Genomic DNA, 19,598 nt, shown 5'->3' with positions numbered 1-19,598 from the left:
CTCATGAGTGTCAGCGTAAGTAATCTGTATTTACCCACTGCGTCAGAGACCACTAAACCGGGTATGCTGTATTCTATTGATTTTTTACAATAAGATAATTGTATTTCCTGTTAAGGTAAATTTCAAACTTTCATCTAATTCTATTCTTCACAGTTAGAACAAAATATAGGTCGTTTCAGACAAATACAAAACACACACACTCTTTATAAATGTTTCCTCCTCAAGATCTACATAATACCGAGTTCACTATCACTAGCTGCTTGGTTTTTTTAGATTAACTCCTTCTGACAGTCAAATGCAGCAATCTACATTAATGTGTTACATCCATCTTAAAGATACCCTCTGCTAACCATACCACACCTCGGCCCTGCATCCATTACAACCAATCGTACTACAGTTACTGGAACAGTTTTATCTGGCTTTGTAAACTTATCTGGTTTTGTGATAACATAGCTGTGTTTTATTGCCGTTTTGCAGTCAGAGTGACTGACAGTACGTTCCCAATTACAAAATGGCGCCGATTAAACTCCATGCTTGGCTGCCTGTTCATCATGCTAAAGACATCTAGCATCACTGCACAGATACACAGCTATGTCACCCAACCCTTATCACATTGCAGAGCCCAGCAGGGTGTGGCAACTGTGTCTTGGATGTGAGGAAGGATTATTGTCACAACATACATTTGTGCTATCCCACATAGATAAATACACTAGGGATGACTATCGTTCATCTATGAATCAAATTAATTCAAGGTTTATGACCGATGTAGAATACTTTTCCCAGCGATGGTGGAGAACCTATGTTTTCTGTACATCACTGTCTCAGCCTAAACCAATATTTATGTATGTTATAAAAATATATATATATATATATATATTTTTTTTTTTATAACGATCGTAGTTTAGACCACAGCACCCGTGACTCACCACCCCTGATCTTTGATTGGTCAGCGGGTCTTTCATGGAAAGCTAGGATGGCCATCTATGACTGAAACCATATATGGTCTCCCATAGCACAGTTAGGGGTCTATTCATGTAGCATTGAAAAGACCTTTTTTTGGCGGTAAACAGGGCTTTTCTCTGCCTACTGCAATTCACAGAGCGGGTTAACGTGTAGAAGTCTCTGACTTCTCCAGCGTTACCCCCGCTCTGTGCCTGAATCGCATCACCATACCTTTGTATGGTGAGTGCGATTCATGAAGGTGTGGAAAGCTCTGCTTTCCGCTTCTCCATGGAGTCCAGGTTCGCCATCTCAGGACGCCGTAACCTGAACTGTAGTGCGGAGACATCAGGGAAGCTCAATGCTTCCCCGATCACTGCTCTGCACCTCGCCCTGGCTCTGCCCCCCGACCTCACAGCAACTACTGCGGGCTGACGGGAGGTAAACACCCTGCGCATGCGCAAAGTGACCCTCCGCTGTACCCCGCGCATCGCTGGGAAGGACCGCTGGAGCAGACCTCACCGCAATAGCCCTAGACACCGCAGCGCATCGTCTTAAGGGTAAGTATACATTAATTGCTACTTATCACAGCTATACATCGCATCAAAGCAATGCGATGTGTAGTGATAAGTAGCAATTATGTTTTCGTTTTCTGTATGAATAGACCCTTTAGTGACCATATTTGTCCACTCACACTTTTCACATCGCAGCTGAACACACCCATGGCCATCCCACTTAAAACACTGTTACTGAGAAATAGTTATGCTGCTGATATTGATTTGGTATTGCCATGAGCGGTTATTTGTGCATTCAAGCAGTGCATACGCCCAGTGCGCTGCGTCCTGTGTCCGCAGTCACCGCCGCCTGCCCGCTCCCCGTCTGCAGCAGACGCCGTGGACTGTGTGGGCGTCCGCTGTAGCCGTCTCCAGTGACAGATACTAGAGGTCATTACTGACCTCTAGTATCTGTACGGCGCTGCTATGGCAGAGATCTCATGACGTCTCTCCCATAGTGATCTATTCATGAAGCATTGAAAAGTGTGTTAAAGTGAGCCAGTGGAGAAGTTGGCCATGGCAACCAATCCGCTGCTATGTATAATGTATAATGTAAAATATTTCATAAAAGAAAAAAAATATGAAAAAAAAAAAATCTCAAACACGTTGTGATTCACAATGAAGGCAGGAAAGTGATCGTACCCTTATATTTGGTGTGAGCCGCAGGTGTTGAGAAAGCAGTAGGCTCCAGAGTTTAGAATCACAAATGTTACCCAAAGCATGCAGAGATTGTCCGTCTTGATTATGGAATAAGGCACAGCATGGCAAACCAACGCGTTTCTGGACTATGCTGTCCCTTTTTCAAGGTCTATATCAGGTTTGAATAATTTTAACATTGATGGGGAGAAACAGATGGTTTACTACCATCGATTGATGTTTCAAGGCTAGTGAATTATTTGGCATCTAAGTATCAGTGCATGGCTCCAGATAAATTGAAAACATAATTCTTAATTAATAAATGATTAATAGAAAAAAATTATAGAACATATATATAGAATTATTTAGTAAATCTTTGTCTTTATTTATATTGTATTAGTTTTAAAAAATGGCAGAGGGTGGTAGCAGAAAACGAACCTCACTTACTCAAGATGAAGCTGAAACATCTCACAGTCAGAAGAGTCACAGTGATGCTTCTCATGATGAATATGAATCTCCTGATGAAGGAAGCATCCACAGGGCCCCAAAGTTCACAGATGATGAAACAGACACCCTCATTGACCAAGTTATTCATCATACATGTCAGCTATTTGGTCCCGAAGCTTTTAATGTACACCAGAAATTTAAAAATAATACTTGGGAAGAAATAGCAAAATCTGTGTCTACAGCTCGAGATATACATCGAACTCCTGAAAGCTGCAAAAAGAGACTACGTGACTGTAAGAGGAAGACAAATCATAAAATAAAGTGTAGAAGAAAACTCCAAAAGGTTTGGGAGAAAAAACTAGAAGAGCACTTTAGAATGGTACAAGATGACGAGAGGCCACCCACTGGTTCCCAGGGTAACTATTTTACAAACTATAAATATGTATATAACTATATCTAGATAGATAGATAGATAGATAGATAGATATATTATCGTATTGTCCATGAAAAATATCAATCCACCAGATGTGTGTGTGTCTATATCTATATACACACAAACATAGGTGGAGTATGCCATATCCCAATATCAATCAATAAAAGAAAACATTTTTACACATAGATTTTAATGGGAGAGTAAGATAGTGAAAAATTTGTTTTATGATGGCAAATGTGAAAATAATTATTTTAATACACAACATTATAAAGAAAATTACATAAATTGACCTTCAGGCTGTTTGTATAATGTGTATATGAAACAAATTAATTGTGTAAATATACACACACTTTGTTTAATGCACAAAGTATGTTAAAAAATTGTATAAAATTACCTTACGGGTTTGTGTATAATGTGTATATTAAACATAAATGCACTCTGTGCTTCAATTTGGACACCATCGCCATGCGATCTCATTATGATATGCAGTTAGTACAAATACTTTCAAATTGTATATCCAAAATAGTACCTGAACCCATCATTTAGGATAAGGTTTACTCAATGTGTGTGTGTGTGTGTGTGTGTGTGTGTGTGTGTGTGTGTGTGTGTGTGTGTGTGTGATATTAAAATGTTTAGTAACTGTAATATTTTTATTTTATTTTTTATATTTGCTAAAGAACTTAAGGTTGCTCAAGAAAAAAATCAAAAGAAAACACATAAGAAAAAGCAGAAGAATTTGGAAGAGCAACAGTCTGGTAAAAAATTTAAAACAAAAGTAAAAACGTTACAACTAAACAGTAAATAATGTTTGCAATATTGTATGATGTTATATCGTGAGTTAGATAATAAATAGTTTATGTAAGATATTTCAAAATATAGTGCATATGAAAACATATACTGTTAATTTCTTTGTTCTATTGAGCCAAAATAAATACTTTGGTCATAATTAAAAATCAATGTAATTTTTTTTTTTTAAATACATATATAATTATTAGCTGAAAAAATAGTTCATTGCTAAGTAAATGCTAGTATAATCAAAATAAATTAATTAAATTAAAATCTCTTACTTATGTCTCTCGTTTTATCAACGAGATATACCAAAAGTTAACTGATTACTTTGTAATTGATTATCAATAATTACACTTATAAAGGACATTCTACGAACGCTGCTGCCGCCAATGGTTAAAATTGCAGGCGCAAAGGAGAATTATGCCATTCTTTATCAGCCCAATCCTGCTGCTGATGCTACTCTTCTAAATGCTGTAAATGTGTGGACTACAGGCAACCCTCACTATGTTATATATGTAAGATATCCGAACTTAATTTTTTCATGTAGGAGGTCATTAGGTAGATAAACATTGATTGGGCTACTAAAAGTCAACATTTATTATGTAGACATGGTCATTAGATTGACATGAGAAATAAGTAGACCTGAGTCCAACCTTCTTAATTTAATTAGTTATTTTTCTTCCTATTTAAGGATCAACTTGGACAACAATTGGGAATGGGAACCTGCAAATAATACAGCGGTAGCTGAGCTAGGCACCTTACACAACACATCACTTAACGAGGAATGTGAGAACAAAAACAGAATTAAAAACCCATGTTGAAATTTTTTACTATATAACTAATTACCGACAACCCTTCTCCATACACTTATGTCTTGTCACTATTCATCCACGCAAGGCCGACCAGTAATGATTTTTAACTGTCACCCCCTTACCGGCCACACAGATAAGTGTTAGAGCTTTGTATTAGACTCACATTATTTTTTTACAGATTTTTAGTCAAATATTTCCACAGTGTGTTGTAAATTGCTACCTACTTTCCTGAGTTAGCGTTGAACCTAAAAACATACACACATGCTATCTAGCATCTTATTCTAATTTTATAAACATGCCCTCCTACTGTAAAATAATATTGTGCTAGCTATAATGTTTTACCCTATGTTGTAGAAATAAATCAAAAATTGGATTATAAGCTATATTATTGAGCAAAAAAGGCTTTTTTCTGTTGTAATAAAATAATAATAATAAATATAATAAAATATTATATGTATTAAAAAATATTACTATAAAAATATAAGTAAATACATTTTTGAGGTATGCTTTACACAGTTTTATAATGCTAGAAATATTGTAATGTCTATAAAATATTATGTATTTATATGTATGCAATGTTAAATATACCTATTATTTATTTCAGGTTCCTTTACAACAATTTCAAGGAAAGTTTCTTTTTCTGAAACAAAAACAGTTATGACAGACAATTTTCCTTCAACTGCGGATGAACCATCAGTGATGCCACATATTTTAACATTGGACAATCCTTCCATGGTGGACGAACCATCAATGCTGCATCATGATGCAACAGCGGACCATGCTACCATGTTGGACCAACCATCAATGCTGCAACATACTTCGACAGTGGATGATACTTCCTTTGTGGCCGAACCATCAATGCTGAAACATTCGGCAAGAGTGGATGATCATTCCACGGTGGACCAAACATCAATGATGCAAGAATATTCTTCTGTGGTTCACAGTTCCACTACGGTAGAGACTTCCACGGTAAATGAAACATCCATGAGGCAAGAACAATCAACAATGGATGATCCTTTCATGGAGGATGAAAATTCAACCATGCTAAACCCTTTAATGTTAGATAAAGGTATTTATTTTAATCAATATAAATAAAATTTACTGTCATTGATATTCAATATGGTTAAAAACTATGTTTAAGATGAATGGTATTTATCTATTATGTTTTAAGCCATAGAAAGCAACATGGTGACTGCCACACAGACACAGGATAACATTAATGAGGAGCCTGTATTGCACAGCCAGAAAAGTAATATTGATACAGAAGATACCAACCAGGTGGAATTGAATGCAGAGACTGCACATTCTAGTGTAATTGACCATGGTCTTCAAGACCAATTCCTGGACTCTACAAATCAAGGTAAATTTTTTTAATGTATAAAACATAGATTTTAATGAGATCCACTATCATTAATAGATACTGGGTTTTTTATAACTTGATTTTTTGGTTCTTCTAACTATACTTAATAAATTGTCTGTAAATTGATGTATTAACTGTACCTAGAACTTTTTATACACACAGAATGTGAAGTTAGCAGATCACAAACCATTAGCCAACAGGATTCTTTAAAGGAAGCCATGCAGCTAATTGAGAGGAATAGAAATGAAGAAATGAAAAAAATTGAACATCAAATAAATCAGCTGAATAATAATATACAGATTCTCAACACAACACAAAGACAACAGAATCAAGCACTTGTCACTCTTGCAAATTTTTACGATCATCTTGTTTCATCACAGAATGTGGCAGCAATCAACTACCAACAGATGCAGCACAGTATAAATCAAATGCTAGCATGGCAGTATGAGACTATTACCATCACACGCATGATTTCCACTTTCATGCAACTGTTGACAGAAGAAAGACAAAGAATGTCCAGATCAGATAATCCTTCTTGTATATCCAATGCTACAGCAGGAACCTTTGTATCCAGCTGTACACGTGGAGACTATGTAACAAGCTCTACACACAGAGAGTATGCAACGAGCGCTGCACCTGGAACCTATCTATACACCACTTTACCAGGAGAATCTGTATCCACCCCTGCAGCAGGAACAGATGTATCCACCACTTTACCAGGACCCTATGTATCCACCACTGCAACAGTAACCTATGTATCCACCACTTTACCAGTATACTCTGTATCCACTGCTGCAGCAAGTACCAATGTTTCCACCACTTTAACAGGACCATATGTATCCTACACTTTACCAGGACCCTATGTATCCACCACTGCAGCAGGACCCTATCTATCCACTACTTTAACAGGACCCTATGTATCCTCGACATTATCAGGACCCTATGTATCCATACCTGCAACAGGACCCTGTGTATCCTCCACTTTTGCGGGACCCTATGTATCCATCCCTGCACCAAGACCCTATGTATCCACTACTTTAACAGGACCCTATGTATCCTCGACATTATCAGGACCCTATGTATCCATACGTGAAACAGGACCCTGTGTATCCTCCACTTTTGCAGGACCCTATGCATCCATCCCTGCACCAAGACCCTATGTATCCACCACTGCAACAGAACCCTATGTATGCACGACTGTAACAGGACACTATATATCCTCAACTTTAGCAGAACCCTATGTATCCATCCCTGCATCAAGACCCTATGTATCCACTACTTTTACAGGACCCTATGTATCCTCAACTTTAGCAAGACCCTATGTATCCACCACTGCAACAGAACCCTCTGTATCCACGACTGTAACAGGACACTATGTATCCTCAATTTTAGCAGAACCCTATGTATCCATCCCTGCATCAAGACCCTATGTATCCACTACTTTTACAGGACCCTATGTATCCTCCACTTTAGCAAGACCCTATGTATCCACCACTGCAACAGAACCCTCTGTATCCACGACTGTAACAGGACACTATGTATCCTCAATTTTAGCAGAACCCTATGTATCCATCCCTGCATCAAGACCCTATGTATCCACTACTTTTACAGGACCCTATGTATCCTCCACTTTAGCAGGACCCTATGTATACAACAACTTACATGGAGACTATGTATCCACTGCTTATAGAGGCCTCAATGTATCCACCACTGCACCAGGGCCCTATTTATTGAAGCCAAAACCAGGACACTCAGAATCCACTACTGGACAAATTGCCTCAGAATCCCCCGCTGACTCAGGACCCTCAGAATCCACCGCTGCACCAGGAAAGTATAAATCCACCGCTGCACCTGTACCCTCTGAATACAGCCCTGAAAACACAAATTTGAGAAGCATAGCTGTAGCATCAGAAGTGCATTCAAGATTGCAATTGGCTTATCGACCTAGCTCAAGCTATGATGAGAATATGGATCTTCGAGTAAGATTAGAGCGTGCAAATATTCAAATTCAACATTGGAAGAGACAGGAAGCTAACGATGAGGATGAAGCTTAAATATTAAAGGTAATGAATAAATGTATATAGATTGCATTATCAGATAACTAAATATGGTGAGACATATGTGCTATGCTTTTTTTGAAAAACGTAACATAAAAAATGTGTTTCCTCAAGATAACAAATGTGCCCTACTCAACGATCATCATCCTGCACTTAAAAAATCCTACATATAACACTAACATTTATTATTTTTAATTAGTTTTAGCCATAGGCTTCTTATTCAAATTGCGAGTTTGAATCACCAAACTCAATAGGAAACTAAGTTAATCCTACATTGATTTTCTATTGTAATTTTGTGTATGGTTTGTAAATTTTTCAAAAAAAAAAAATCATTTGATTTACTTTGGATACAGTCTTAGCAGAGTGTTATAGGCTACAAGTTTAGACATCACAAGAGTGGAGTATAAGCAAAATGCTGGCATGTAGCATACAAATATATTTGTTTTATGTAGAGGACCAGAGCTCTGGAAACACACATGTAGACAAAGTTGCCTGAAATATAAAAGGAAAACAAATAAAAAAAGAGTAAAGACATAAGGAAGAAGAGTGTTAAACAGGATATAATAAACTTTTAAATATATGTAGATATTTTTAAGTTATTTGGACAGAAATCTGTCCCTGAAGAAGGGGATTTTTAACAAAACATGTAGGCAATAAAGGGACACTTTTTGCATCATTGAATACGGCAGTGTGAGTGCAGCCGATTACCTTTCATCTACATAGTCATCTTATGCCAAGCTGACGAGGAGGTCACTGCAGCATATTGTATTTATTGTTTGGAGCACAGTACAAACTGACACTATATATATATATATATATATATATATATATACATACATCAAACATCGGCACCGCAGACTAATAAATTAAACTCAGAAATACGGCATTGCTTTGTCAAAGAAATGCATTCTTTCAGAATGTATTTTATTAGTCAGTAGTGCTTCCATTGAATGGGGATTTTTGGAATATTTTGGGGTTGTTTGGACATGATAATTTTGTCTGTGCCGTGAAACATAATTTATGATGGAACCCATTACTATAGTGCTTGTATATCTTTAACTTAACCATTGTTAATACCAATGATGGAAAAATCTTCGGTGCACTACTGATCTAGAGTCACAATGAGAAATATATATTGTAATATTTTATTATAATTAGGGTTGTTACCTTTAAACCTTGCATTTCTTTTAAAATGAAGACTACAGTTAAAGATAAGGTGGACAAAAGTATGGAAATTAACTTTCAAGAACTTACCTGTTTTACTTCATTTTTAGATATGTCACAAACGGTCTTGCGAGCCAGGGTGAAGGAACTGAAGACAGAGGGATACAGAGTCATCCATGTGTCCTGTTTGAAAAGACAAATCGATAATAGGAATATACTTTCTGAGATACTTCAAGTCGTGCATTCCTGAAAATGTTCTAAATTTATTTTGTTTTGTTTTGTTCATGTTGGTGGGGTTCACATACTAATATGTTCAAGATAAAAATAGAGAAAATATATGTACAGACACATATTCCATATTACAGTGATTGTTCATGCATATATATATATATTATATTCTAATAATATCCCAAAAAAATTAATGCAAGTTTTGTATTGTTAATAATTTGCATTTGCTTAACAATGCATTTATATATTCTAAAAATATATACAAAAGATTGGCGCTCTACAATACACACACTATATGTGGTTGGATTCAGGCGGCTGCTCACCAGTTGTGGGCGGGCTGCCCCAACAATGGATCAAAGTGAGTGTGAAAAAAGAAAGAGTGGGAGCGCAGAATGAATACAATATATTGTTTTATTTAAAATATTAATATGTCATCCACATAAAAATGCAGTACATGAACTAGCCTAAGAAAAAACAATTGATATTATATAAATGTAAACGAGACTGCCATATCTCCTGAACAAATATGAATAAAAAACCTTTAATAAACCCTAGTTAGGGCTGCATTAATGCTTCATGAAAATCAGCCGTGCGTCCACGAGCTGAAATGATTGTAAAAAGGAGACTGCTAAAAAGGGCCTCTGTTATAAGTCACTGTCCTCCTTATACACAATAGAATCTCATTGGTAGAGAGTGTCCCAGTACTGGACTTGCGGACAACCGTGCTGTAGTATTATGTGTCAAATGGATAGTGATGGTCAAATTCAATTTGTGGTATATCACCTGATGTAGAAGCCTCTCCGTCAAAGGCGCTGTACTGAGCCGGGTTTGCTGGGGCTCTGTGCAGTGAACGTACAGCTGGTCTCGTCACCGGTGTACCATCCAGATGAACACGGTAGTTTAATTCTGCTGAAGGATGCTGTACCAGTCTGGATATGCAACAGTGTAAAAATACTGGAGCAGCAGATTCTCCCTCCGCTGGTGTAAAAATCCGTATTAATTGCGGCTACGGTCCACTCGATGCATGCGGCTCACAGGGTGTCAGGAGAATATAGCAGTCCAAATGTGGTCCTTCAAAGGAGTACCTTTGAAATGAAATAAAATTCATTTCCTTCTGATGAAACGGCCAGCGTTGTGGGACGAGAAACGCGTTAAGGTACTCCTTTGAAGTACCTCATTTGGACTGCTATATTCTCTTAACACCCTGTGACCCGCATGCATCCAGTGGACCGTAGCCGCAATTAATACAGATTTTTCCACCAGCGGACGGAGAATCTGCTGCTCCAGTATTTTTACACTGTTGCATATCCAGACTGGTACAGCATCCTTCAGCAGAATTAAACTACCGTGTTCATCTGGATGGTACACCGGTGACGAGACCAGCTGTACGTTCACTGCACAGAGCCCCAGCAAACCCGGCTCAGTACAGCGCCTTTGACGGAGAGGCTTCTACATCAGGTGATATACCACAAATTGAATTTGACCATCACTATCCATTTGACACATAATACTACAGCACGGTTGTCCGCAAGTCCAGTACTGGGACACTCTCTACCAATGAGATTCTATTGTGTATAAGGAGGACAGTGACTTATAACAGAGGCACTTTTTAGCAGTCTCCTTTTTACAATCATTTCAGCTCGTGGACGCACGGCTGATTTTCATGAAGCATTAATGCAGCCCTAACTAGGGTTTATTAAAGGTTTTTTATTCATATTTGTTCAGGAGATATGGCAGTCTCGTTTACATTTATATAATATCAATTGTTTTTTCTTAGGCTAGTTCATGTACTGCATTTTTATGTGGATGACATATTAATATTTTAAATAAAATAATATATTGGATTCATTCTGCGCTCCCACTATTTATATATTCTAATTGTATTTGCAATAATATTTGAATAGATTACCAATCGGAACATATTTGTGTGTTTAATGTACACATTACACAATTTTGCTTCCAAACTCGCAAAATAGTAAATTTTTAATATTGATATATAAAAAATTGGAATTGTAAATTAAAATTATGAAGGTAAGGATGGGATCAGATTAGCAAATATATATGGTTCTTTGATGGCGTAAACCATCTAGCCAATTGACGCTATCATCATTTCCCATGTTTCCCTCAAAGACATACACGCGTATGTATTTCCCACATATTGCGTCATTTAAGTTTTAGGGTGCTGTAAGTATGAGGAATAATAATAAAAACAATAAGCTAACATAGTATTTTCAATGAATAAAAGTTTTATTTTCTAAAGGGTGAACTTTGAACAGGTTAACATATTATAACTGGTAATAGATTTATAAATAAATCTTGAAAAAAATATATTGTATATGTTTCTATAATAAAGATTAATAAGAATAATATCACCGCATCAGATTATGTTATGTAGGATCAAGATGGTTTTCATATTCTTTGTTGTGGATTCATTGTGGATCAAGTTTCTTTTCCTGTATTGAAAAAATAGTCATACACTGTGTGCACAAACAATGATGATTCAATAAAAAAATTTAAAAAATGAACATTTTTTACGTGTTTTCTATATAATAATATAAAAACAAAAAATTTTTTTTTTGTCATATTTGTTAATCTAAGAGTAATCGTTTTTTATTTTACATTAAGGGAAAAAATCTGTCAACTTTAATACCCAAACATTGAGAGATATTACACTGTTTTATTCGTATTGTATAATTTTCTTATTGTACTATATTTTGGTAAATATACACAGTTTCTGAAGAAGATGTGGAAATACTATTGCCATCCTAATCTGACAGTGTTTATATTAATGATGGATAAAAATTAAGAACATTTTATTTTTGTTATTGTTTCAAATAATTCAATAGGAAAATGTTAAATATATTGCTGTCATAACAATATAGTTAAATATGATATTTTTTCAAATAAATATATTCAGTTGAATAATATTTTATTGTTATGTAATATTAACAATAGAGAGTGGATCCTTACTAGGCATTTCCAAAGTTAGAGATATGGTCCTGTGTAGTAATATATATATTAGTGTATAGGTAAAGCAAATATGTTCATTTTAGATATGTTAATATTTTTAAAGGTACATGATTCCAGGATTCATGTTAGAAGTACAATTTAGTTTAGAATTATAATTAAATAAAAAAAAAAGGAATGAATCTAAAAATGAAGATATGGATATCAGACATTTCAAAGGTCATAACAGTTAACAAGATTATGTAAGAAATAAATTACAAATATTATTTAATGTATGTAATATGTTTTGTTAAGAGCTGATTAAAGTACGTAAACAGGCTAAATATAAAAATGCTAAAAACTGTTTCAATAGGTATAGTTACCGCAAAACCAAATAATGAGGAGTCCTAATCAGCGGATTGCAGTTGATTGGAAGGGCAAACAAGATAACTAGTTTAGGTGAAAAAAAAATATAATTAACAATGTCAAGATTAAACTATTACATTAGAACAGATGATTAAGGTACATAAATAGAAGACAAATTATCTACATCAAATTGTTTTAAAATGCATATTACCTGGAAAGTAATAAGGAGAAAAAATCTTCTTTGGCTTGCAGATGATGATTGGGAGGTCAGAACAGTAAACTAATTTAAAAAAATTGAGTAAATATATTAGCAATGCAGAAAAGTTAGCAAATGTTTAGAATAGTTGATATGCACTTTGAAATTGTATACAATTTAGAGAGCAATATTAAGGGGGGTACTCATGGAGAGATCCATGGCTAAAATCTAATCAATCTGACTAGATTGATTAGATTTTCTGCACATATCACTCGTGTGTAGCCCCCTCTGCGATAGCGATGCGCGGTGACGAACATCGCTATCGCTGCTGCTAGATTGAGCCTGCATGCAGACCATTACAGTTACATCAATTTAGAGTTAGTGTCTACTATACTATATTGACATTTGTGTGCTAATAAATTCTTTATAATTTAAAAAAATAATCAAATTTAAGGGAAGGGGGTATTGCTTGTTTGAGAAATGAGGTGTAACAATGTAAGATTGTTATTAACCAATCATAATATTTAGTATGTTACATGCACAAGAAAACATTAAAAATTTAATTAATACCTATCAGTGTTTTGCATTTTTACAGTTTATACATAAATTAGAATTTATCTCATTGTGTTAAAAACAGTTATTTCATAAGGATAAGGCCAGGATAACACAGCATGTGTCTAAATGAGTTATGGAACCACAGCATACAGCATGCCTTTAAACTTTTTTTTTATTATAGTGATGCCAACACTGTGGCAGTGCATGCTGGGTAGTTTAGTTACACAGAAGTTGGTGAGACAAAGGTTGCCTAACCATTACCTAGTCCATGGTTTCCTTCGGCATTTTAAATACACCTCCCAGCAAGCATGGACAACATGTTTAAATATAATAAAAGCAAACCTGTGAGAGTGCATGCTGGGATGTTTATTTCAACAGCAAATGGAGAACCACAGCATGTACACCATGAATTAGGCAAATAAAAAAATCTAACCGTTGCAGTAAAAATAGGATTTCAAAAATGGTGCAACCAAATATATATATATATTTGTTTTGATATAGAAAATATTGTAAATCTGTTTGATAAACAATATAATTGTTTTAATTGAAGAATATTAATAAAATTTATGTTAAAATTAATGAAGGGAAACTTTATCAAAAACATTACATGGGTACAACTGTGCTAAACTGAAATGGGAAACCATTATATTTTAAATCTTTAAAATATAGCTAGAGATTTTTGATTGATGTATATTTTAGAATGGAAAACATAATGTAGAAAATACTTGAATAATAGTTAATTTCTATAATTATAAAAATTCTACTTACCAGTAATGATAGCATCGCAAAATTCAATATGTGAAAAGTGGTTTTTTTTTTATGGTATTTTAAATGATTGAAAGTCAACTAATGAAAAATAAACCATAGAAAATATGAAACTTAACTTTAAAATGAAAAAATAACTATGTTTATAATTAGTTTTAAAGTTACTCCAACTTGAGATGGAAGGCAATGGCATTTAGAAATTCCATCAAATCTATGAAACCAAGTTGGGCAAAACATTTCTGTAGTGCATCTTCTCGAGCAGTATTTTCACGTTTGGTTGGTGTTCGGGCAACATTAAAGGTTACTTTTTCAATGAGCTTGGTGGTCATTTGTTGCTCCTTGTGAAGATAGGAGATAAGTTTGTAGACTCCAAACTTTTTCTCTCCCAGGAGAATATTCCATCTCCTGTGCCATCCTTCCAACTTATTTTGGGTCCTTGGAATCCCACCAACCATATTGTCATGCACTGACCACATGCATGGTGGAAACAGTGGGGGAGATCTGTTTTGACTTCTGGTTCGTTCTCTAAGCCGCCCCAATATATATGTCTCCTCAAAATAAGTTACTAATGTAGCAGCATTAGGAGGCATTTCTGATTTTAATTGTTCAAATGCAGCAGGGATTTCGTCTGCTGGGAGGAAGGAAAGTGCCTGAAGGTTCCTAAGTTTCATAGCAAATGCATGATCACGTCCATATTGTACAGATAAGCCACATGATTGAATTTTTCGCCAAATATTTTGACCTAAATGAAACAAGCAACACTTATGTGTGCTACTCGGAAAAACTTGTTTAGCTGCTTGTATTGCAGCATTCTCAAAATCTGTCAAAATGTAAAGAGGAGAAAATAGAATATCATATTCCTGTGCATAATCCTGTAGGTCTTCTAAAAAACGGATATAACAAACCTCACTTTTGCTACTAAGCAATCCATAGACCAGTGGGACGAAGCGTTGCGTACTGTCATCTGTGCCAACCATAGCATGAATTGAGTATATTTGTCTAAATAGGGTTGGACACGTTTTGAAAGTGCCATCCATTACCCAATACGGTGCCTCATGAAGCTTCCGCAAGTTAGCTTCTGTACTGAATAATAGTGTCCTTTCGTTGTGGAAAGTACTGTCCTTTCCAAGAAATTTTATCCCATCAATGTATTCCAAATTATGTGGGATATCAATATCATCGAGTGTGGTTGGCTCAGGTGGGCAATCCGCTCTCCTTACCCTTTTCACAAGTTTACGGAGGGATTCACTGTTAGGAAGACAGGCAGCACTAGTAGACGGCATTTGGGCAGTAACCGCTTGAATTATTACAGATGGTGGATCATTGGTATCCCTTGCACGTTGCTTTATTGATGCCTTGGCAATGGCAACATCTGTTTTTTCAGCCTTCGGAGTATGAGTATGTTCTCCATGAGTATTAAGTTGGTGCTGTCCTGCAACAATGGTCGTCTTTGCAAAACATGAACAAGGGCCGGTCTTCCTCTCTGTGCAGTGCCAATAGACGACATCACCACGCTGCTTGTTTTTTGCCAAAAGATATCCGTCTATGTTTAAGAGCATTCCTCTTGTAGAAGGAACCAAACGACATGAAGGTTCATCAGCCATAGTTGAAATACGAATGAGTACTTGATCAGAAGGCTGGATGAATGTCGATTATGTAGACCTGAGCTAAGAGTAACTCTTTATAGCATTTTGAAGAGGGAGGAGAGTTAAAATATATTCAAATGTAACCAATGACCAAAACTTTAAATTTAAATAAGTGGGAGGGTTAAAATTAACAAATATTTTTTAAGGGTAAAACGTTGGGATATTGATTGGATTTAAATAAAAAACTTTTATTAGGATACATACCTATACTAGTATAAAATATAAAAAATGTATACTTAGAGAGGTTTGTCAATAATATATGGAGAGTGCCGTCATACGATTGTTCATGGTCTGGAATGAGACTTGTAGCGACACGCAATAGAAATAACTTTGTGGGTGCCAGAGTCTCATTAGAGGCACATAAAGGGGTACAGGGGGAGGTATGAGAAGAATGGGAGTGTACGTCCAGAAATAGAGGGGTGCGCAGGGATGGGGGGGGGGGGGGGGGAGTGTACCATGCAGGGAATGATTGGCGGCAGTGGGTAAAGGCTTGTGGGAGATTGGCGGGCAGCCTTGGACTTGTAGTTCCAGGCATAAGAGGCTTGTGGGAGCTTGGCGGTCAGCCTTGGACTTGTAGTTCCAGGCATAAGAGGCTTGTGGGAGCTTGGCGGTCAGCCTTGGACTTGTAGTTCCAGGCATAAGAGGCTTGTGGGAGCTTGGCGGTCAGCCTTGGACTTGTAGTTCCAGGCATAAGAGGCTTGTGGGAGCTTGGCGGTCAGCCTTGGACTTGTAGTTCCAGGCATAAGAGGCTTGTGGGAGCTTGGCGGTCAGCCTTGGACTTGTAGTTCCAGGCATAAGAGGAGAGTCGGGCGGCTGAAGCTATCAACGGGGGTAGCGTCTAATGCAAGACGCCTGATGGGGTGCAGGGGGGTGGGGTGTGAAGAGAACACATAGAAGTGTACGTCCAGAAATAGAGGGGTGCGCAGGGATGGGGGGGGGGGGGAGTGTACCATGCAGGGAATGATTGGCGGCAGTGGGTAAAGGCTTGTGGGAGATTGGCGGCCAGCCTTGGACTTGTAGTTCAATGCTTTAGAGGAGGGTATTTGATTTGGAAATTAGCGGAGGAAGCTTTTCATTTTGGATGGATTGGGGGGGTGTAAATTTGGGAAGGGTGATGACTTCAATGAGGGTGCATAGAATAGTCTGGGGGGGGGGGTTTATTATTTGGAGTTTGAAAACAACACGCACCCAACATGTTCTTGGGTGCGTGATCATTCAAAGGTTTTGACAGGAGAGACATGGGGTCTGGAGGAGACAATAAGATAAGTGGTGAACTTTATGTGACTCGGATTAGTATGGTGTTTGTATGTAAGAGACTTGGAGTCTACAGATAGGGGTGTACGGGAGACATAAACATGATTTAATTTGTTTAGTATGGGTGCGCAGGGAGGGGGGGGGGGGTAGTGTACCATGCAGGGAATGATTGACGGCAGTGGGTAAAGGCTTGTGGGAGATTGGCGGGCAGCCTTGGACTTGTAGTTCAATGCTTTAGAGGAGGGTATTTGATTTGGAAATTAGCGGAGGAAGCTTTTCATTTTGGATGGATTGGGGGGGGTGTAAATTTGGGAAGGGTGATGACTTCAATGAGGGTGCATAGAATAGTCTGGGGGGGGGGGTTTATTATTTGGAGTTTGAAAACAACACGCACCCAACATGTTCTTGGGTGCGTGATCATTCAAAGGTTTTGACAGGAGAGACATGGGGTCTGGAGGAGACAATAAGATAAGTGGTGAACTTTATGTGACTCGGATTAGTATGGTGTTTGTATGTAAGAGACTTGGAGTCTACAGATAGGGGTGTACGGGAGACATAAACATGATTTAATTTGTTTAGTATGGGTGCGCAGGGAGGGGGGGGGGGGATAGTGTACCATGCAGGGAATGATTGACGGCAGTGGGTAAAGGCTTGTGGGAGATTGTCGGGCAGCCTTGTACTTGTAGTTCCACGCATAAGAGGAAAGTCGGGCGGCTGAATCTATTAGCGGGGGTAGCGTCTAATGCAAGACGCCTGATGGGGTGCGCAGGGATGGGGGGGGCTAGTGTACCATGCAGGGAATAATTGACGGCAGTGGGTAAAGGCTTGTGGGAGCTTGGCGGGCAGCCTTGTACTTGTAGTTCCACGCATAAGAGGAAAGTCGGGCGGCTGAATCTATTAGCGGGGGTAGTCTAATGCAAGACGCCTGATGGGGTGCGCAGGGATGGGGGGGGCTAGTGTACCATGCAGGGAATAATTGACGGCAGTGGGTAAAGGCTTGTGGGAGCTTGGCGGTCAGCCTTGGACTTGTAGTTCCAGGCATAAGAGGCTTGTGGGAGCTTGGCGGTCAGCCTTGGACTTGTAGTTCCAGGCATAAGAGGCTTGTGGGAGCTTGGCGGTCAGCCTTGGACTTGTAGTTCCAGGCATAAGAGGCTTGTGGGAGCTTGGCGGTCAGCCTTGGACTTGTAGTTCCAGGCATAAGAGGAGAGTCGGGCGGCTGAAGCTATCAACGGGGGTAGCGTCTAATGCAAGACGCCTGATGGGGTGCAGGGGGGTGGGGTGTGAAGAGAACACATAGGAGTGTACGTCCAGAAATAGAGGGGTGCGCAGGGATGGGGGGGGGGGGGGGGGAGTGTACCATGCAGGGAATGATTGGCGGCAGTGGGTAAAGGCTTGTGGGAGATTGGCGGCCAGCCTTGGACTTGTAGTTCAATGCTTTAGAGGAGGGTATTTGATTTGGAAATTAGCGGAGGAAGCTTTTCATTTTGGATGGATTGGGGGGGGGTGTAAATTTGGGAAGGGTGATGACTTCAATGAGGGTGCATAGAATAGTCTGGGGGGGGGGGGTTTATTATTTGGAGTTTGAAAACAACACGCACCCAACATGTTCTTGGGTGCGTGATCATTCAAAGGTTTTGACAGGAGAGACATGGGGTCTGGAGGAGACAATAAGATAAGTGGTGAACTTTATGTGACTCGGATTAGTATGGTGTTTGTATGTAAGAGACTTGGAGTCTACAGATAGGGGTGTACGGGAGACATAAACATGATTTAATTTGTTTAGTATGGGTGCGCAGGGAGGGGGGGGGGGTAGTGTACCATGCAGGGAATGATTGACGGCAGTGGGTAAAGGCTTGTGGGAGATTGGCGGGCAGCCTTGGACTTGTAGTTCAATGCTTTAGAGGAGGGTATTTGATTTGGAAATTAGCGGAGGAAGCTTTTCATTTTGGATGGATTGGGGGGGTGTAAATTTGGGAAGGGTGATGACTTCAATGAGGGTGCATAGAATAGTCTGGGGGGGGGGGGGGGGTTTATTATTTGGAGTTTGAAAACAACACGCACCCAACATGTTCTTGGGTGCGTGATCATTCAAAGGTTTTGACAGGAGAGGCATGGGGTCTGGAGGAGACAATAAGATAAGTGGTGAACTTTATGTGACTCGGATTAGTATGGTGTTTGTATGTAAGAGACTTGGAGTCTACAGATAGGGGTGTACGGGAGACATAAACATGATTTAATTTGTTTAGTATGGGTGCGCAGGGAGGGGGGGGGGATAGTGTACCATGCAGGGAATGATTGACGGCAGTGGGTAAAGGCTTGTGGGAGATTGTCGGGCAGCCTTGTACTTGTAGTTCCACGCATAAGAGGAAAGTCGGGCGGCTGAATCTATTAGCGGGGGTAGCGTCTAATGCAAGACGCCTGATGGGGTGCGCAGGGATGGGGGGGGCTAGT

At 38.4% G+C, this 19,598-nt stretch overlaps 1 protein-coding gene and 1 long non-coding RNA gene across 3 annotated transcripts; one reads left to right on the top strand and one right to left on the bottom strand.

Moving 5' to 3' along the window:
• Positions 1-2,528: 2,528 nt before the first annotated feature.
• On the top strand, positions 2,529-9,830 carry LOC135020612 (serine-rich adhesin for platelets-like). 2 transcript variants are annotated; one of them, XM_063953196.1, is made up of 6 exons: positions 2,529-2,992; positions 3,687-3,764; positions 5,215-5,679; positions 5,782-5,970; positions 6,133-8,033; positions 9,302-9,830. In XM_063953196.1, exons 1-5 carry the CDS (start codon positions 2,539-2,541, stop codon positions 8,022-8,024), a joined length of 3,078 nt encoding a protein of 1,025 aa, XP_063809266.1. In that variant the 5' UTR covers positions 2,529-2,538; the 3' UTR covers positions 8,025-8,033; positions 9,302-9,830. The 2 variants fall into 2 exon arrangements, with proteins under 2 accessions (XP_063809266.1, XP_063809265.1); XM_063953195.1 differs by lacking the exon at positions 9,302-9,830 and having other exon boundaries at positions 6,133-8,375.
• On the bottom strand, positions 7,753-12,817 carry LOC135020638 (uncharacterized). Its single transcript, XR_010218028.1, has 5 exons — positions 12,749-12,817; positions 11,793-11,872; positions 9,282-9,374; positions 8,370-8,519; positions 7,753-7,842 (listed from the first exon to the last, which is right to left on the bottom strand). It is a non-coding gene; the product is annotated as an uncharacterized LOC135020638 (long non-coding RNA).
• Positions 12,818-19,598: the final 6,781 nt, after the last annotated feature.

The sequence above is a fragment of the Pseudophryne corroboree genome, chromosome 2, assembly GCF_028390025.1.
Source record: "Pseudophryne corroboree isolate aPseCor3 chromosome 2, aPseCor3.hap2, whole genome shotgun sequence".
Taxonomy (NCBI): domain Eukaryota; kingdom Metazoa; phylum Chordata; class Amphibia; order Anura; family Myobatrachidae; genus Pseudophryne; species Pseudophryne corroboree.
This window is presented reverse-complemented; position numbering and strand designations above follow the sequence as displayed.

Coding starts and splice junctions, on each gene's coding strand:
- LOC135020612 (XM_063953196.1), top strand. CDS start 2,539: ATGGCAGAGGGTGGTAGCAGAAAACGAACCTCACTTACTCAAGATGAA. Junction 3,765..5,214: donor TTTGGAAGAGCAACAGTCTG/GTAAAAAATTTA, acceptor TATTTATTTCAG/GTTCCTTTACAACAATTTCA. Junction 5,680..5,781: donor CCCTTTAATGTTAGATAAAG/GTATTTATTTTA, acceptor TTATGTTTTAAG/CCATAGAAAGCAACATGGTG.